The sequence below is a fragment of the Scophthalmus maximus genome, chromosome 5 (genome assembly GCF_022379125.1).
Source record: "Scophthalmus maximus strain ysfricsl-2021 chromosome 5, ASM2237912v1, whole genome shotgun sequence".
In the NCBI taxonomy this organism is placed as follows: domain Eukaryota; kingdom Metazoa; phylum Chordata; class Actinopteri; order Pleuronectiformes; family Scophthalmidae; genus Scophthalmus; species Scophthalmus maximus.
The window spans coordinates 2,050,399-2,071,908 of NC_061519.1; the positions used below are offsets into that span (position 1 = coordinate 2,050,399).

General features: G+C 42.7%; 1 protein-coding gene across 1 annotated transcript in view; it reads left to right on the forward strand.

The window, feature by feature from the left end:
- The first annotated feature begins 1,316 nt into the window (after positions 1-1,316).
- Positions 1,317-21,510, forward strand: part of LOC118311103 (growth factor receptor-bound protein 10-like) — a 44,913-nt gene continuing 24,719 nt past the window's right edge. Inside the window, exons 1-5 of the mRNA XM_035634664.2 lie at positions 1,317-1,685; positions 4,726-4,834; positions 11,340-11,433; positions 18,615-18,870; positions 19,588-19,711. Of these exons, the coding sequence (XP_035490557.2) occupies positions 4,784-4,834; positions 11,340-11,433; positions 18,615-18,870; positions 19,588-19,711 (525 nt within the window). The 5' untranslated portion in view covers positions 1,317-1,685; positions 4,726-4,783. The remainder of the gene's footprint in view (positions 1,686-4,725; positions 4,835-11,339; positions 11,434-18,614; positions 18,871-19,587; positions 19,712-21,510) is intronic.

The following is a 21,510-nucleotide window of genomic DNA, read 5'->3' on the forward strand; positions in this document are numbered from 1 at the left end:
ATTGTCTTTAATGATTTGTCCAAGCAGGAGCATATAGAGGTTGAACAATAGACGCCCCAAGATCGACCCCTGGGTGACGAGTGGTAAGATCTGAGCCACATAATAGTTGTACCTGAAAGTCCAACCCAATGTCTGAACAGTAGTATTTTATGATCAACAGTGTCACTGCTGCACTAAGGTCCATTAACACCAAGATTGATGTTTTCCCTGCATCTGTATTGAGGCATATGTCATTTAACACACTATGAGGGTGTCGACGAGTTATGTTTACCAACTGTTGATGCAGCCTGTGCCATTGGTTTTGTTTTTGATTTACAGAGCCTGGGCTGAGCCAAAAACCCAGATTTTTAGGTGCGCACACAGAACTGACAGCTAGGTGAGGAAATATTTGCTGATTTTTTCAAAAGGTGTTTTGCTTTTTGAATCACTTACTGCCCCTTTAAGGTGTCCACGAGTGATGTTTACAAACTGCACTGGCAGTGTTGTGTGGTGTGGTCCGCATCTTTTCTTTTTAAATTTTTGATTCACAGAGCCAGAGCTGAGCTGAAAATCAGGATTTTTCCGACAACTAGCGGACCATAAGGAAATCTTAGCTGATTTTTAACAAAACGTGTATTGCTTTAGAATTGCTTACTGCCCCTTTAATTCACCATTTCCAAGTGTACTTCATGTGTTTATGATACTGAGATAATAACCTTATGGTGTTTCTTTCATGGTATACTGCTGAAATATACCCACAGGGACTTTAGAATGCTGCTGTTTTTTGGCTGCTGGTGCAAAAGTGTATGATCTGATTTGACTTGAGGGACATACGCTGCAGGCTACAGAGCAGGTTCACAGTGTAAACCTGCAGCAGTGACACCAGATGGATGGTTTGACACTAATGACTGGCACTTGAGCTCACAGAGTGTGGAGGCATGTGGAGGCCTCCCTCTACTCGAAGGGTTAAAGTTAGGTCTCCTTGAACGCTGCAAAAAATGCAAACCCTTCCACAGTTGCTCTTTCAGCTTTCAAAAGGTGAATTGTTTTCTTTGAATTTAAATGACAGCAACAATTCCGGAACGTTTTTTTCTGAACTCCTCTGGGATATGCAATTTTATTTTTCTTTCTTTTGTTTTTATTAACTGACTCCAGCTTGTGAAGAGTGAAGAGGGAGGCGGTCATTTCTTGCAGCGTGCTGGTGTGAATAGGGCGGGGCGGAGAGAGGAGGTTTCCTTCACACACACACACACACACACACACAGAGAGAGACAGAGAGAGAGAGAGAGAGAGAGAGCATGCTTGCATGTGTGCGCGCGCGAGTGTGTACGTGGTTGTGTGTACGTGTGTGTGTGTGTGTGTGTGTGTGTGTGTGTGTGCCGAGACAGAGCGAGAAGTGTCAGCTGGTCGAGAAGTGCAGGGTGAGACCGGTGCATGTGTGCGTGCGTTTGGACGCGTGCGAGTGTCGAGTGTGAGTAGACGTGCGCGCGTGTGCGTGCGTGTGTGTGTGTGTGTGTGAGAGCTCTCGCCGAGGGTGGGAGGGGGGGCGACAAGGTGAAGACAACAGATCAGCGGACGGAGTTTTTTAAGGGGGAGCCAGTTTGCGCGGAGGTCCAGAGGACGAGGACAGTCGAAGTGCGCCGGCTGCTGCTCCTCCGTGCGTCCTCGCACACGATTCCTGAGCTGCGTCCTGCGATTTCATTACCGTAAGCACTCTGGTTATTTGTCTTTAGAGCTGCTGTATCTCAATCCGAACGCATGTGCCTAAACTCCAACATCAGCCATTCTTCCTATAGAAGCTCATTCTTGGTGCGCGGGGATGCGAGGGAGACAGTATATGGCCGCTTTTAAATATATATATATTTTTTAAACTCAGTTCATTAACGTTTCTATTTTCAGAGATATGCCTGGCATTACATATAAATAAATTCACTGTGCACAATCTTTTCAAAAGCTCTCAGGCAAATGCAGGCAACGGGTACGTTGTCCTTTAAAGGATGCCGAGCTTGTGTCTGCATGGGAGGAAAAATATGTCATTGTTTACATTGTGGAGATCTCCAGCTGGAGCATTGCAGTCACACTGAGACTGTGCTGGTGATGGTGTGATGGGGGCTTCTCCTTAACACACCAGCCAGTCGTGATGCTCCATTGGAATGAAAAAGCATCTGTAGGGACTGTTTCTCCCACTAATTCCCAACCTGCAAGGAGGATAAGCTGGCTGTGTGTGTGTGTGTGTGTGTGTGTGTGTGTGTGTGTTGATGGTCTGTCATAAAGCTCCAATAGCTGTGACTTAATGTAGGCTAATCTCTGCATGCTGCTAAACTTCCTCCTTGCCTTCCCGGTGCATAAAGAAGACCACAGGTCTGTCCAGGATCGGGTATCACTGAGGCCTTTCAGTGGCGGTGAATGGCAGACCGTTAACGTGTGTTGAGGTACAGGTGCACATGGAAAGCATGTTGTGAGAGGTCGTTGCTATACTCTTTTCTCTCCCGGCGAGAAAATGTGGTGTTAGTCGCTTAAAATCTGCAGGATAGAAAATGCTCAGCATCTGAGTACATTTGTCCTCGGAAAAAAGTGGGAGTGGGCGTATTATACACACGCACGCACACACCCTTGTGGCATTATTAAGTTGCTCCCCACTCCATTTAATACTCTGGTTCTCCCTGTATGACCAGTAAAGCTGAATTACTCCCTTTCTCTGCAGGAGGAACCACAAATGTCAGCAAATGTCAAGCACTCTGAGATTTGGCTTTGCTTTCAGGCTTATTAGCCGCACATACGATCTGCCCGGCTTGCCCTTTTGCCCAGGGCTTTGATTGGTGTGAACACACACATAAGCCTATGCGAGAACATGTGAGATATAAAACCGGTCACAGTAGGGGGAAAAACTGTGCAATTACCAGCAGTGGAGAAGCTGTCTTTTCAGAGTGTAACACACACACACACACACACACACGCATTTAAACACACATTCTCAGTCATCAGAGCAACCTAAAGATAGCAGAGCCCCAGTGGAAACAGTAATTAGTGGGGTGAAAAGAGAGGAAGAGAAGGGGAGGAGGAGGAGGAGGAGGAGGAGGAAGAGGAGGAGGCGAGGGAGGAAGAGATATTGTTTGAACCATCTGATATCTGTTATATAATGACCTGTACAATGGAGACGCGCTGGAAGAGAAAGTGAAGAGAAACCACCAGAGTCAAAGAGTGAGAGGAGTTATTTAGTGAGAGAGATGCAGTTCTGTGTGTGTGTGTGTGTGTGTGTGTGTGTGTGTGTGTGTGTGTGTGTGTGTGTGTGTGTGTGTGTGTGTGTGTGTGTGTGTGTGTGTGTGTGTGTGTGTGTGTGTGTTCGTGTGTGTGTGTTCGTGTGTGTGTGTTTGTGTGTGTGTTCGTTTCTCTGTGTGTCGATTCACTCTGTTTTTGTCGGAAGCCATATCAGTTGCAGCTGTTCCCTGAAATTGGTATGTGGGCAGCAGAAGTATCCACTTTAACAAATAATGTCTTCCTTTTGTTGAGTGTGTTCATATTTTTCATGAAAGATAGAGAAAAGTTCACCTTATGACTTCTCTGAAATGTTGTCACAGCTTTCCATGAAATTGGGTGGGCAGATGGGAGTTCTTAAAGGGGCCAGTCGACTTGATATTTGGGGTGTAGCTGCAAATAGTTTTTTTGTTTTTTTAACTCTTATCTAATACCATTCAACACATGCAACTTGGATCAAAACTGTCCCTTTATTCAATAACACAATAAAAAATAAATTGATGACATTGGCATCCGGTAGTTTTTAAGCTCCAAGCAAGACACAAGTCAGTGCTAAACGTTACTGCAGTGTGTGTATCCTCTTTCCAAACAAACACACACACACACACACACACACACACACACACACACACACACACACACACACAAGCACAACTTCCCCCTGCTTACTCACAGCAGATATGCTGCACAATGCAGTGGAAATAGCCGACTCCTATTTCAAGTTTCTTCAGAAAGGCTCTCCCCCTCCCTCCTTCTCTCCATCTCTCTCTCCTCTCTCCCCCTTTGCCTTCTCCATCAGTCGGCAGGTGGAGAGTGATCATGTGCTGTTAGCTCAGAGAGGGCTTCTTATTTAGTCTGAAGCCCCAGGCTTTGTTTGGGAGCCGACTTGTGTGTGTGTGTGTGTGTTGTACACAATGGCTGTGTTTACATTGGATTCGGTGTGCACACGCTCATCCATGCATGCACATTCATTCACACATGCAGGCTTCGTTTTCTCTTTACAGTCAGATTTAGTCTTTTTTCTTTAGGCAAACCCAGTTTTATAAGGTTATAAGTTACCGACAGTCGTCAAACTCCATAAAATTATCTTTAATGTAATACTTTTTATTCACTACCATTCCATGTATAGTATATTTCTGTGAAATATATATATATATATTTATGCATTATTAATAAAAATGATAATATTATTTTCAACCCACTGCACATTACTTTTTGCACTCTGTATGTATCTTATCTTTTTGAAAGCAGTTTTGTTCCTATATTTTTAGTTGCATTTTTGATACCCTGTGTGATACTGTGCTGCTGTGACAAGTGAATTTCCCCGAGCGGGATGAATAAAGTTGTCAATTCTATTCTATTCTATTGTGATAAGTAGAGCCTGACCAACCATGGACTTTTGGGGTTGCTGCAATTATTTATATGTATATTTTTTTAGTTTAGTGACAGGTGCTTTCTCTCCTCTTTTTTTCTGTGCCGTATCATGCGCAGGGTACTGCTGAGACCATTGGGCGCCATTCCCCTACAGAGGGAACGCTGACGGAACACCATGGCCTTAGCGGGATGCCCTGACTACTTCTTACGTCACCCGAACTACCAGGTAAATATTTTGCGCCCCGTCTGAGGCGGATGGCGCTTGAAGTGGTTTATCACGCTTTGGTTGAGTTTGTCATGAAACTCAAAAGCTTACGCAGGAATAGTAGATGTTTTTTCATTCTATTGACATTCTCACTTGTCATGGGAGGAAAAAGCACAGGTGTGACTAATACCTTCGAACAATGGCGACATTTCATTTAGCTCCTCCAGTCGTGAGCCAACGTACACAATACAAATGCTTCCATTATTATTTTAATAAGTTGCACCTGCGTTTGGCAAGTCAGTAATCCTTGATTACAAAGGCCGCCATTGTTCACTATTCATCTGACTCACTGATGCTGTCCGGTGTGCATGCTAATGCCAAAGCGTACTTTGTGTTCGCCGAGTAAATAAGGGTCATCAGCACGGCGCGCCTCATGTTTTTATTTTCTTTTTCGAACCCCTTTTCGTGTTGTCCATAAACAACGTGTTGGTTATTATTTAGTCAAATTCAGATATTTGAACCAAATTTCAAAGGAAGCGATGCTAGCTGTCAGCTAACCGCTTGCTACGTCGAGCTACAATGCCACCATTTCCCCTCTGGTCTCAGTCTAGAGGTGATGAAATGTTATAAAAATGAAATCCAGGTTGTAAAAAAAGAAATAGATAAGCAGAACAATTTGCTTTCAACATCTGCTGCAACATTACATTATTATGTTGTTTCAGACAGTGTTAGCCGTGTTAGCAAACAGTCTATTCATATATTCACATAGCTACATTAGCATTTATTTGGAATGCCAACATATTATCTCTCTTTTAGCTTGGTTTCGTCCCCCCCCTCCAGAATAAACGGTGGCTCTTAAGCTGTTTAATATTAAATCTTTGTCTACAAGCTTGTCTCTAACCTTAGATTGCTTTACCATTTTTTTTTTTTGCTTACAGTGGGTTTACTGGTATTGAAAAACGGCTCCCTGCTGTAGCTTGACACAAGGTTGACTAGATCTTTGTCAACCTTTCGAATTTGCGGGCTGAATTTTTGCACCTAAAAGAGTCTGAAGCGTCATAGAGCTGAGGGAAACCGCAGAGGTAGTAGTTATGCTGCCTTCACGCGCTAGTTGGAAGACCCTACTTCCCACTTGTGAAGTCGGAATTACAAAAAAATGTCGTGTTCAAAGTGCTTTGTCGTCGGAAGGAATTGACAAAATCATTCAATCACCATCATTCCAATACCACGTGAAGGCAGCATTATTCTCTGTAGTTTTTGTCACTATGACCAACACTCAGACTACGCATTATCTAATCGTTGTTAATATAAAAATATATTGCATTAGTACAGCTTCTTGTCAACTTTTGGTTTATGGGTTATGAAAATATTAGTTTGAGGAAAGTCCCAGCCTGGTTGGGTGAAATATGGCATCTCTGCAAAACAACAGACCCACTTCCTCCGTCCAACTCCTGCAGAATGAGCCCTTTGTTTCCCAGCTCGGATTTTCTCCTCTCCAACCCTCCTGTAACCTAAAGAATTTGGCTAAAGAGCACCGTGGAAGTCTATAAATAGGGCACTAAACAAACAACAATAACAAGCCGAAGGTTTTGTTGCGCGACAGGCTCTAAAGCATGATGTCTCACTGGGACTGATGGGACGATGGCGGTGACGTAGCCTCAGCTGCCTTATCCCTCTTAGTGGAGGTACAAAAATGCAGCTCCCCGCTAACCCAAAACCGTGGGACCGCTGAGCCCCTGTTGAACTGACATTAAGTTGGATTGGTTCGCGTTAGCTTTCAGGATTCAAGGGTTTTGCACCAGTAAGGCTGCAGTGAATAGTGAATTGAATCCCCATAGAAAACAACATTCCTCCACCCTGCATCTAGAGAGAAAACAGTTTGATGGCTAGAGGGAGAGAAGTGGGTTACAACATTGCTGTGTGTGTGTGTGTGTGTGTGTGTGTGTGTGTGTGTGTGTGTGTGTGTGTGTGTGTGTGTGTGTGTGTGTGTGTGTGTGTGTGTGTGTGTGTGTGTGTGTGTGTGTGTGTGTGTGTGTGTGTGTGTGTGTGTGTGTGTGTGTGTGCGTGCGTGCGTGCGTGCATGTGTGTTTGTGTTTGTTATGTAAAGCCGCAGTTGACATGACACAGCATGGCACACACACACATACCCCATGGAGTCTCTCTGTCAGCAGTGACTATGTGTTTAGTGTATAGATAAGGAGCAAATAAGCTTTTCTTTCTGCATAATTACATAACGCTATACATAACACCAGGCATGTTTGGGAATCTTGGCAGCATTCCAGTCCAGGCCTGTGTGTGTGTGTGTGTGTGTGTGTGTGTGTGTGTGTGTGTGTGTGTGTGTGTGTGTGTGTGTGTGTGTGTGTGTGTGTGTGTGTGTGTGTGTGTGTGTGTGTGTGTGTGTGTGTGTGTGTGTGTGTGTGTGTGTGTGTGTGTGAGAGAACTATGGTTCTGTGCCAGAGATATCTCAGAGGAAGCAGCCACGAGTGTGCATTCGTAAATGTGTGTGTGCATACACTGCAGAGCACTAAGAAACCACAGTCCACAGACTCGAAGTTCAGCTGAGTTATGCCTTTAACCAGTCAGAAGAGCGGAAAGAATGAAGTGTTTAACAGATCCTCTCCCCCCGAACATCAGTATTCGTGCCAGCAGTCCTGAACACGTCTGTTCAGTATGAGAACAAAACCTGTTGCTCTTTCTTTCTGTTCTTAGAGGTCAGAGGTCGGTGGCTCTATGCAGCAGTCATTACGACAATGGGCTTGTGCTTTTGCTTTCAAGGAAGCGGGATGCTCTGAGAGAAAGTATGTTGAAATGCCTAGATGTTATTGCTGTGGGCTATAAGTTGGAAGGCGGGACGTTTGCTCAGGATGAAAGAGGTGTCAAGACAAGTTACAAGATGTCAATCAGTGGTCGACAGTAACCCTAATATGTCAAGCTGATCGAAACACCTGGCCTAAGATTTCCTCCAGAAACGTGTTATGACTCCAAGAACCAAGTCATCGGTCGGAAACAAGCACAACTGTGAGACTCAAAAGTCCAGGACGAGAAATAACTCACTGAAATTGAAGAAAATGAAGAGCGATGACTTCTTAATTTTTTTTTGAGCAGATGTATTCTAGAAAACCCCCAATACATTACACTGGGACGGGGATTTAAAGACAGCAGTTGTCCAGCAGACAAAAAGAAAAACAAGCAGGAGGAGACAACATTGTTCACGCCAGCACCCCCAAAGATGATTTAAACACAGTTAATCCACCAGAATATTCCATCCTGAAAGTAAAAAACTATGGATCTACATTTTGTCTACAAGATACAAAGAACGCCAATTAGTTCCTGAAGAAGAAGGAAAAGAAAAAGTTTATCCCGTAAAATTGTATGCTAAAATGTATATATCGCTTCTTGTGTCATTTTGACTTTTTAGCCAATTGCTAGCGACGTGGCTCTGTTTATGGCTGCGTTGTTCAGTCTGCAACTTTGGTTCAGACGGAAATATCCCAACAACTGCCGTGCAATTTTGTACAGACAATCAGCGTCCCAAGGGGATGAAACTTCACCGTGGTGATCTTTCGTGATATGGCCCCCTCAAAATGACTTGTAGTGATTATTAGGCCAGAATTTCAATTTATGCAATACTTTGGTTATGATTTAATACAATACTGTTGACACGCCCATCTGCCTCAGATGTACTTGGTTGTGTATAGTGCTGAGATGGTGAAAATGGTGAAACATTATAGCTAGTTACCGCACAAAAGCATGTTTTGTAAACTAAAATGATACAAAATAATATATCATGCATTTGAAGTGTATATTTCTGATCTGTGTGGATGTTTCAAAACAACAACAACAAAACAATCGTCTGATCCTCATCACGGAGGGGAAACATTACGACTTCAAGGGAACTGTAATAGCACCAAACGATCTACCCTTTCAAGTTATTTGCGGTGCCGCAGGGGAAATGTCTTCTCCTATTGACTCCTGTTTTATCATGTTACTACCTCATGGAAATATACTGACCACGTCTTCCTGCTTTGGCATAGAAACATACTGACTTCTTTTTTGACACGAAATTTACAGGGACTTACAAGTGTGATTTGGTGGATATCAGAGTATTTTTGAAATGTTTCTAGTTTGTGACCAGTGGTTGCACTCCAGTATGAAAAGCAGTTGATAGCCTTCTAGCCTTTAAAAGTGGCACTTAAAGGGGCAGTTAGCGATTTAGGAGAAAAGCTTGTTTCTCTCTTTGTTGTTGTTGTGATTTTCCTGCTTCGGCCGGGCCGCGAACCCGGGACCTCAGGTATGGGAGACCGAAGCACTAACCACTAGGTCCAAACCACGGCATTGCAGTGCCACCACGGCATTGCAGCGCCACCCGCACGTCTCTTAAAGGGACAGTGCAGTGATTTTGAAGTGGTGTTGTATGAGGGACTTATGCACAGTACAGACAGTGATTTTTTTTCAGCCGCGTACATAGAAACGACAGCCAGCAGACCATAAGAAAATATAAAGTGATTTTTACAAAACGTGTTTTTACTGCCCCTTCAATAAAACAAAAAAGATTTTGTGACGATATGAATAACAAAGAAATTAACCAAAGGAATATATACATTTACATATGTATATGATATTTTGAATGCACTTGTGTGACTTAAAACAGAAGACTGGAAGTCTCACTCACCGGCCGCAAAAACTTTGGGAATAAAGCCTCTCTTCAAGCACTGTACCACTTACTGTATACCCTTAAGACTACCAATATCAAGAATGCTGTTTATGACTATTGGCCGTCCGGCAAATTGTGCAGAACAGTCCACATCTGGAAAAGACATTTACCAAGAAACCCCTTTTCAAGAAAGGGAGTCATGAAGGTCAAATTTGAAACTTCTTGTCACTTCGCCTCCTAGCTGACTGTCGAGGAAGCATCAGTACATTATCTCCTCGGACTCAGAGTCAGAGAGAGCGAGAGCGAGTTCAAGATGAGCTTTTTATGGGGACTGTAGCTGGTGAAGCTGACTCATTTACTGCACCGTAGCTGCAGAGAGGAGGTGGTTGTTTCTGCGTCTGTTTACTTGTAGCTATATATTAACAATGCTGCTACTGATATCTGTGACTAGAACTAGGGCACTGACCTGCCGCCGACCAAACACACTGTTCACAGTTACACTCCTATGTCTTTGCGACTGTATGATCCTTACAGCTCACAGGGTTTCAAGAATTGCATTGCATTTAATACAAGTGTGTCTTTGCATAATTGTAATCCACATTTCCTTGTCATACAGCCTTGCCTTATCTGGTGTCTTTAGTAGACACTTTATTTAGCAAAAATGGTTGTATACCACTCTCGCATCTGTCAAATTCCAGCCAGCAGCCCGGCTATCTTAGCTTAGCATAAAGAAAGGGAAATGGGGAGGGGGGGGGGGGGCGGGCACTCAGGCCTGGCTTATGTTATATTATTGTTTCTTTAATCTGTGCAAAAAATCACAACTTGCTGACGTAATGATGTGCTGGACTCTTTTTTTTTTTTTTTAATAGTGGACTGTCATCACAGCACTTTCTCACTGTTTGCATGTTGGCAGACGTGCAGTCTGTCACATGATGAGTAAGGTATACCGTATGAGAAAGGGAGTTTTGCAGGTAAGCTGTTGCATCTCAGCCAGTCAGCTCTAGCTGAAGCCTGCAGACTTTCTCAGTCAGCCCACAGCCCTGCAGGCAAGTTGCCTTCCTTAGAAAGCTTTTGGCTGCTTCTCAGAGCTCTAAATCTTACTCTGGGCATTTATGGATGTTTTCGAAATGAGTGTGTGTGTGTGTGTGTGTGTGTGTGTGTGTGTGTGTGTGTGTGTGTGTGTGTGTGTGTGTGTGTGTGTGTGTGTGTGTGTGTGTGTGTGTGTGTGTGTGTGTGTGTGTGTGTGTGTGTGTGTGTGTGTGTGTGTGTGTGTGTGTGTGTGTGTGTGTGTGTGTGTGTGTGTGTGTGTGCGTGCGTGCGTGCGTGCGTGCGTGCGTACATGCACAACAGGACCTCTGACCACGAGCAGTTCCTGGAAGCAATGCTTCCACGTTCTTCTTTTTCCTGGAAAAGGGAAGATTGAAAATTTGTTTGGCTCTTTTCCCTCCCGCTCTCCTCTGCAGCTTTCTTGCCTCAAGGCTGCTTTAAATTAGACAATGTGTGAGGAACTTGGCAGCATGTGCATGTGAGATTGTATAAGTGTACCAGAGCTGGTAGATGTTGCTCTACAAATGATTTATAGGTCTTTTTTTTTTTGCAAACGAGTACCTGAGAGTTAGAAATTAGTGTGTATGAAAGTGTGTCTGAGAAAGAGATAACGGGGGGGAAGGGAATGGTCGGTGCAACAGGGTCAAAGGGTGACTGGTCTCTGAACTTGGAGTCTGATTCCTCGAGAGTAAACACACGAATAAACCCTTTGTCTGACCTTCTGAACTCCGTGAAAATAATATGTTATCCTACCCTTCACCAAAATATCTTGAATTTTAATCCTGTTGTATGATTTTTACCACATAGTCTCTTTTTTTTAAACAGGACAGCATGGACCGTTCCTCCCCTCGCCGGCCTGAGGAGCTGATTGTTCCAGGCTTTCAGCGTTCAGCCAGTCAAAATATGCCACATCACAATGGTAACTCTCCTCACCTCTAAGAATCATGGTCATTAATCCTCAGTCTCTCTATGTCCTCTCTTTGTCTCTTTAAAAAATGGTGACACAACAATTCTATCCTTCTGTGGGTTTCTGTTTCTTTATGGGATTGTCAACACAGCCAACATCTATTTGCTGGCTCATTAAATGCTCTTCCTGTCTTCCTAGAAATCTCCCTCTCTCTCTATCTCCATCTCCATCTAGGACATCGTCTCCCTCCATCACTGTAGGCTCTGCGCTCCAGATGGAGAGGATATAGACAAGTGCTAAAGTGTTTTACCCCCACCCCCCTTTTTAGCACGGCTCTGCACTTTTCTGCACCCCCTACTCCCAACACACACACACACACACACACACACACACACAGACACACACACACACACACACACACACACACACACACACACACACACACACACACACACACACACACACACACACACACACACAGGTCTGCTTCCAATAGATTCCCAGAAACCCCTTCAGCTATCATGGAAAATCTTGGGAATCCTTATGGAAAACAGCCAACCCAAGGAGAGGAGAGGTTGTAAATTCTCCCTCCATCTTCAGTGGATTGTGGTGATGTGTGGTGGTCATGCTTGTGTGAGAGTATTGTAAATATGGCTTCACATAAACAGGGTGAGTGGATCTGAGGTTAAGGCCTGCAGGTCACTCAGTGCTGGGGAGACAAGAGTTCAGTCAATAGGTCTGTGGAGCAGGTGTGTAGAAGGGAGTGCAGGTTAATACTCGCACACAGTCAGTGACAATCCAAGAGTGATTAGAGAGGGTGTGTAATTGAATTCCAGCTTCTAGTTTTTCTAGGAACAGTTTATTCGATAGTGTGCAGTCTTGTCTTTTCCTCCCGGGAAAGAAAGTGAAGCTTAGATGATGAGGCATCAAGTTGCGATATTTCAACTGCTGCTGCGTTGAAAAAAAAGAAGGGTTTTAGGGGATGTAAAAACTAGCCATCGTCAGATAGGTTTTTTCATTCCATCAAAATTAAGAAGTGGGGTATCTTTTATAAAGTTAACAATCATATCAAAAAGTAATCATGGAAGTTATGTATGTTTTTTTGAAATTTTCCACTGACAATAGTATCAATGTACCAGAATGCAATGCTGTGACTTTAATTCTCTCAAGTGGAAAAAACCCCTCCGACTGATCTCTTTCTTCAACTACTCTAAAATAAACAGATTTCATATCCACTTGGTGGTAGTTGTGGACCTTACTGGGAAATGGAAAAGGACTAACTGAAGTAGAAGTTGATGAGTCAGGTTGAGGCGGAAAGTAAAAGTAAATTACAATCCTTCATCATAAATAACTTCATAATAGACTGCACTAAATCAAACAAAAACTTGTCATACTTAGAGCATAAGGGTAGCTGAGGGAATGACCATTATGTCATAGACACAGCTTTGTGTATATACTTGATACTTTTGCAATTTAATACCTTGCAAATATCACTGTACTGTGGCTTTGTGTACAGCTGTCAAAGTAGCTAGCTAATAAAGGCTCATGTCGTTATAAAAGCAGAGGTTTGCAGAATTTCCATAAGAAAAGTTTGTATGAAAAACAAACAACTGATGGATGACTTCAGTGAAAAAGCCAGAGCCAAAGTTATCCAGCTATTGTTTCAGTCTGACTTTGCACTACAGAGAAATATCACATCAATCACATGTTGTATATTTAGACAATGCCAGGTTCAGGTTACCTGCCCTTCATTTATGCCAGTCCATTCTTTTTGGTGGTCTGATGACATTTCTTGTTTTAATGGCGTCACGTGCATGCAATTAAAATAAACAATGTTAAGTCCTGCACATGCTCATCGCCTCTGCATTGTTTTCAGTGTGATAATTGTGCAGGAATTAACTTTTTTTTTTTAACATTTAATTTTTTTAGGGGGTGGGGGTTGTTTCCTTGCACCACAAAAGAGATCAAGCAAGTGGTGTGGGTGTTGCCTACTACTCATCTCTTGCCTGTATGCCTGCCAGCAAATGTACTTTGCCAGATTTAGTGTTCTGCTCATAATCTTTTTTATGGAGCCTCTTATTTGATTTGTGTTCTCTCCCCTCAGCCTTGCCCTGCTTCACTTCAAGCAGCTCAAATTCATTGAGCTGCTTGGAATAATGTCAGACTTGTGCAGGTTATTACTGATAGCTGGAGGCTTTAGAGTGATTTGCATCACAGTAATGAATAAGAAAAAGAAAAAATATTATTATTCCCTTTATCCGCACAAAATTACCCCTCGTGTTTGGAGACTGAAATCCAAATCCTCGCTTGCTTAATTTTCAGTTAACTGTCCATAAAAAAACATGTACTTCTCACAAAGCAAATTATTAATACTCTGATAACACAAAAATAAAACAAGCACAGAAACAACAACAAAAACTTTACAGTGAGCATTTGTGGAAAGTGCAGCAAATGTTTGTTTTTTTGCTAAATGGTGTAGATAATCTCATTGTCCATAAAAGAATGTGGTGGCACTTTGCCCTTGAAAACCTGAACGTCCAGCTCTGTTGTGACCACTAGACTGCCGTCAGAAATCGATGATTGTAGGTTGTTATGGCCAGGGACGGAGAGCACTCATTCAGTGTATTCTGGGATCTTAGAGGAAGGAATTGGCCACGGTTGTATGCTGGGTTTTGTCTTCAGTAGCAAGCCATACATTTTTTTCTACTTTCAAAGTCACAGTTGGAGAGGGATGAGAAGATATTTTTATGCTATACGTCCTCTGGCTTCGTCAACCTAAGCCAGCGGTGCTTTGTCGACCAAGCAAGCAAAGGCAGGAGGGAGAGGGAAAACTCCAGTCGACTACATAAGCCTAAATCACACAGTGGTCACAGAAGGGTTTTAAGAGAGAGAACCTTTAAACTTCCAGTAATCAAGATGATGGATAATCATCAAATTTTGCGCAGAAATTGACAAATTTGACTTTTCTTCACATAGAAGCTGAACTCAACAATGATAATGGAACCAACTGCCCTCTTTTGAGTTGAGGCTTAGGGGAATGTCCATTTGTTTTGTGGAAATCTGGTCGTCAACCCAAAGTATTGGACAAACTGAAATTTTGACCTGATGATGAAAGAAAGTAGACGGATGAAGATGCTAACAATCTTGTTACATTTCATCCCGAGGGGAACATGAATGCCTGCCCTGTACCAAATTTTATGGTAATCCATCTGTTGCTGGGACATTTACCCAAACCCACAAATATGAACTATAAGAACAAACAAATAAGAACAAACATCATGGGGATCACCAGAGTCATTAGGGTTTGTCTTCTGGTCCAAAGTGTTGCAGACAGACCAACTTTGCAATCCCTAGAGCCATGCAGCTAACATGGCTATAAAGCACATGGCGACATCCAGTACCCTCCCATGAATCAGTTTTTTAATGCTCCAAACATCTTTTTATATAATTTCTGGAACAGCCAAAAGGAAAAATTTTAAGCCCAAATGTTTTTATCTTACATAAATGTCACATTATAAGATTTCTGAATACTGCAGTTCTGAAAAGTTACATTTATCTTCCTTTTGCAGCAATCAATTTGTAACAGGCCCTTTTGACAGAACATGTTTTGACATGTTACTGTGGGGGAAACTGTGGTAAATACTAAAATGCATGCTGGCAAAATGTCATTTATCTTGCTTCAGTTTCTGGTATTGTACATGCTGGCTCACATTCACACTGTTATGACATACTGGGGCACTTGAATAGAACAGAGCCATTGTTAATTTCATTAATTATGTCGGTGCTTTTTCTGTTTTAATAAATCAAAATATCTGCTGTGGGAAAGCCCTACAGTACATCACAGCTTTACATAATGACTGTCTCTGACTGTCCTCATATCTCTTGTTCTTTCCATCTGTGTGCCCCCCTCCATGTACCCTAACCTATGTTCCTCTCATTACCCCCAGCATCACATGACCTTATGTCCCAGACTGTCCTCTCTTTGTCCATATGTGTGTGTATGAGCGTGATATACCCCTGTGCGATCTCAGATCAGATGGGCTCCACTGCGGTTTTTTGAACAGTGCTTTCTTTTTATCTTGGTGGGCTCAGTGTGTATGTTCACTGAGTGTTTGTGCAGCACAATGCTCTGCTTTTTATTTTAATTCTGTATAATTACATGCACATGCTCATCAGGACTGCATAGCAGTACATAGTGTCCTTGGCTCTGTGTGTGTGTGTGTGTGTGTGTGTGTGTGTGTGTGTGTGTGTGTGTGTGTGTGTGTGTGTGTGTGTGTGTGTGTGTGTGTGTGTGCGTGTGCGTGTGTGTGTGTGTGTTATGGTGCCCCACTTTGTCCTGATCATTTGGTCACCATGTGCCATGAACAGGCTGGTGAACGTTAACCGAGCAGGAATGTCAGGAATTCTGTGTGTGGAGTTGGGGTGGGATGTATAGGACCAAAGGGCTTTGGACACACACACATATATACACACACATACAGGAACACATGGAGACATACTGTACTTTTGAGGACATCGAACAGAATTGCCAAGTATTGCACTTACTCTGCCCTTAACTTAAAACTGGCTTTGTATATATATATATATATATATATATATATATATATATATTCTATCCCAGTTGTATACTTTTCTCACTAGCAGACAGTGCACATTCACCTTTGAGGAGAATAGATTTTGAAAATAATTATTGCAGTTTGTAAGTTAAACTTTATTTCTCCATGAAAAACAAGTGATTTTAGGTATTAAGTGTTGCAAAAGGTCTACCGAATAAACACTGAAGAAAAAAAACGAGCAAATGAACAGCAAGTCATTAAAGCACTTAGGGCAGCTCACACTAGGCCTTCCAAATCCTCGACTGACTTCAGTTAATCAATAACAGTTCAGTTAGAAGAAGAGCACTGACAACGGCCTTACTTTATGTCCTGCAAGAGCAGCTCCTGAGACCCTTTCACCCTGGAATGTTTTGGTCATTGGGTCTGTGAGTGAATGCTTGTTTCAACTTCTGGCGCTTGATAGACATCCCACCTCTTCAAATGACAGGTTTTGCATAATCTGACCAATGGCAACCCGGTAACATAGTGTACCACACAGCCGATTGAAATCCAAGCCAACGTGAAAACCAACATCAGGAGGAGGGTTACGTCAAATCAACAGTGTGCTCTCTCTCTCTCTCTCTGGTCCCATAAGTGATGTTTGTTGCTTCAGGTCTTGTCCCAACAACTTTCAAGCATGCAATAGTACAATCACTGCTCAAATAAACCCAATCTGGACGCCTCTGTCCTCTCTAACTTTTTGACCGATTTCATAACTCCGGTTTCTTTCTAAAATCTTAGAAAAGGTTGTACTCGAACAATTGCAATCCTTCTTAGACCTACGTGGCATTCGTGAGGTGTTCTTAGCTGGATTCAAAGCCCTGCACATCTCTGAATCTGTAGTAAGTTTTTGACGATCTTTGTTAGGTACTGACTGCGGTTATTCTGCCATTCTTATGCTTTTAGATCTTACAGCTGCTTTCAACACAATAGCACACAATATCCTTATCTCCCGTCTGGAGCACTGTGTTAGTATTAAAGGGACAGTTATGGAGTGATTCAGGTCGTTCTTGGCTGACAGAGGTTTTTCTGTCAACCTAGGTGACTCTGTATTCCCCTTAGCGCCTCTTTCTTGTGGAGTCCCTCTGGGTTCCATTCTAGGACCAATCCTATTTTTTCTTTAATTGATTCCCTTATGGGCCAATTTTTACAAAATATGGCATCTCAATCCACTGTTATGCAGATGACACTCAAATTTACCTGCCTTTGAAATGCAGACACACTGACACTTTGAAGCCACTGTTAGACTGTCTCAAGGACATCAGAGCCTGGATGGCCCTAAACTTTTTAAACTTAAATGAAAGTAAAAACTGAAGTACTGATTTTTGTACCTGTGATGCCCCTCATGGATCTATGTTCCCTGGAACCATATGTAAAACCCACTGTTAAAAGTCTGGGTGTGATAATGATTTTAAATTGGACAAACGGATTAACCCGGTATTCAAATCCAGATTTTTTCAGCTGAGGTCACAAAGGATTTTGAAAGGGTTAATATATGCTTTTATTTTGTCCCGACTGGACTATTGTAATGCCCTTTATGCTGGCATTAGCCAGGCCTCCCTCTCACGCCTGCAGTTGGTCTAGAATGCTGCAGCTCGTCTTTTAACAGGTACACGCAAGTGTGAGCACATTTCCCCCATACTGGCCTCCCTTCACCGGCACCCTGTACATTTTGGGATTTTAAGATTTTAATGTTTGCCTTTAAGTCACTACATGGGCTAGCTCAAACCTATCTGTCTGACCTTTTGACAACCCCACGTCCCATCAAGGTCACTCAGATCTGCTGACCAGTTGCTTCTGGTCATCCCTAGGTCAAGGTTGAAGCAAAGGGGAGATTGTGCCTTTGCAGTTGTAGCCCCAAAACTCTGGAATGAGTTGCCTCTGCACGTTACACTGGCCACTACACTTCCTGTCTTTAAATCCCGTCTTAAAACACATTTTCACTCCTCGGCTTTTAACTCAGTGTAACGATTGTTCTTCCCTGTCTTTGATCAGTGCAACTGATCCTTGTGTTTTAATCATGTAGAGTTTATGTTTTGTTTTGTTTGTTCTTGGGTTTTGGGATTGGGTTTTTGGGAAATTTAATGTACAGCACTTTGGTCAACTGTTTATGTTATTAAATGTGCTTTATAAATAAATTTGATTTGATTCACACCAATAACGCCAACCCAGACCCTTTCACAATATTTACTCCATCTGTCTTCGAATACAGAAATAGAAATTCAGAAACAAGTAACATAGCTTGGAATGTAGAAGTATCCATAACCAGACGCTATGGTTTTCTTTTTTTCAACCTCGGATAAGCCTTTTGCATCAACTGTGAGACAAAACATGAAAAATGGTGTATTCATACATCACTTTACATGGTTAATGAAGCTAAACTAAGCTGATTCACTAAGGCTAATCTCACCTGAAAGAAGAGAGTTATAAGTGCTGTGAAGGGGGATTTTTTTTAATGAAAATAGTAAAAATATAATTTCTCACTCTGTTACCTACTGAGGCAACAGCTGGTGGTTATTTGTTGTCCTTTCACTGTCACTCACTTCTCCCTCCACCCTCCTCCACCACTCCCACCCCACCCTCCACCTAATCCCACAGACGATGATGTGGACCTGGAGCAGCTGGTGAATGAGATGAATTCCTCCATGGAGAGTGTGTACTCCACGCAGGCAGACACGGCACTACTCTTGAACAATGGCCACATGCATACTCCGCACTACCACCACCACCATGTGCACGCTGCCTACCCGGGACACGGCCAGGCCCACCGTCATCACACCCCGCCCCTGCCCCCGCCCTCCCCTTCCAGGGAGAGGCTGCGTCACTCTCAGCCCATGCACATCCAGGCAGTCAGGTAGGAGCACACAACCTGCCCTCTGTGTGGATCTCAGTGATTTATGTTTAAGATAAAGACAGTACAGTGGTCAAAGTATTGCCTGAAGAACACGTCTGTTACTCTTTTGCTGTCATTTAGTTTTTTTCTTTTGCTGGTCAGTGTGCATCGGGCAAACCATCTTTTTCCAGCTGTCCATATTCTGTTTCTCCTGGGCTTAAACCCTTTTCTTCCACTGCACTTTGGGTTTTATTTCATACTCTTGTTTTAAATCCTGTTGGAAAATTTAAATGGTGAGAGTGATACTCATTTAGAAATGTATGATAACTTACTGTAGCTTATAGTTTTGTTTGATGTTCATGTTGTTTTGAGTATCGTTCACTGTATTACTTTCACAAGTCATTATCGACAATCACACAGCACCAAAACAGTTTTAGCCTTTAGTTTCTTCTGCTAATCTATGTGAATAATCTATATTAATTTACATAGTGGTAGGAGCAAAATTCAGTTATACTTTAAACAGTGTAACATTAAAGTTTGATCAGGAGGTCACAACAAAAAGTTTTGGCCAAAATGTTTGCATTGTCAAAGGTCAAAGTTCAAATTCACTTTTTAGTTGACTGTACAATGTGGGCTTTATCTTTCTATACTCAATTGATTCCCATGATCTTGTGCACACACAATCTTTAATTGGTCAGCCAGTACATTTGACATAAGAGTGTGTGTCTCCCTCTGCAGGTGCCTGCAGGAAGAGCAACAGCTGCGTCCGGCCTCCTTGCCAGCCATCCCCAACCCTTTCCCAGAGCTCTGCAGCCCAGCAGGCTCCCCTGTGCTCAGCCCCATACAGCCCTCTGACAACCATGTAATTATACCTACACCACCTCACCTGCGCCAATACACACTCACTGACATTAAACAATTGACCGCAGGAGGCTGGTTTGCTCAAGTGTTTGCAGGTTCATAACTGAGGGACTAACTTCCGGTTATTATAGGAAAACAGCTAAATTCACTGACTTTCTAGCATATTTTACTGTTAAATAATTACATGGACATGACATCACATAACACGTTGCAACATGTAGTGAGAAAATAAATACACACGGTCACTGTATGATTGTTTTAAAACTCTACTGGTCAGTACCACTGGTTGAGATTGATTTTGAACTCCTCATTGTATTTGTTGTCCTTTACTTGTCCATGATCACAATGGAAGGAGTGGGCATGTGTGTTTTGAAACCAGCTGACTGGACAGTGATGTTCAGGTTAGAGCAGCATGTGTTGACTTTGGCTCCTTCCATTACACAACAGCTCACTCGGGGTTATCTGACTATATATATGTACGTGTTATTGTGGAAGCATGATTATCAATCACATCTTCACACATGCACACACACACTAACGGAAAGTGACTGACATGTTTTGTTGTGGAAGGAGGTGAGCAATGTCTTCAGGATGCTGCAGACAGAGTGCAGACTTCCGTATCGGAGCTGGGAATATGGATGGGAACGTCTGTAGGACGGATCTCTCTGACCCTTTTGAATCTGTCTGTGGACTCTGGCAAGACAGGCACCCATTTCCGGTTCACACGCTTCAAGCGTCACTGTGTGTGTGTGTGTGTGTGATAGCCTTGCCCTTCCTTCCCAGTTAGAGCCTCCTGTCCCAGGAATGTTCCATCCTTCTCAAAGAAGTTTTCAGGATGCCCACCCAGAACAATAAAAGTTATTTTAGATCCACACACACACACACACACACACACAAACACACACACACACACACAGGTGGCATTATTCATTTCACACGCACACTTACACGTGACAAGGCAATGCATTATTTTTGCATTTCATTGACATCATCTCACAAGGTCTGGATTCAGAGCGAGTTTGCAGTTTGCACAAAGGATCTTTGTGAGTGTTTGGGTCTGTGAGCGCTGACTAGATGTGGCCTCATTTCTCTCTCCCAGAACGTCTTCACTTTGTCCACAGTTTCGTTCATCGTTACAGTTGTCATGCTGAAGACATACCTATGTATTCTGTGGTTATCAATGTATTTTGACATTTTGAACGGCAGTTCTGGTTTTCTGCATTCAATTTTCCCATTGCTTTGTGTCTGACATCCACGACCCATTACTGCTTAAATGTTATGGCTTCACAGCATTTCGCTTTCTCTTTACTGGAGAATGTCACCAGGTTGATTCAAGATTGCTTTCTGGCACAAACTGACCCCAGGAAGTTGGTACTGTTCCTGTTCGTACAGTGATAAAAACCCATGCTGGAAGGAGTAAAAGGCACATGGAAAAATCCTGTCCAACATTCCATCATGTTTAGTATCGTCAGCAAAAGAGACAAAAAAAAAGTAGAGGAGGTGGCTGGGAGACTGATTAATGTGTGCGTCATGGCAAAGATAAAGAAACATCTCCAGTCTAAATTGATTCCTCTACAGTCATGGATTGATGTGACATTGATATATTATTGCTGAGAAATGCCCCATGTCAGACCAGACTGAACTATCACAACAAGTGTTTGATGGATTGCTGTGAAAGTTGCACAGACATTCATGGTTCCCAGACACCAACCACATTTGTGTTTTTGAGTGAAATGTCTTGACTATTGGTACAGGTATCAATGTCCTTCTGATTTGACCTAGCTTATGTGAAGTCTTGGC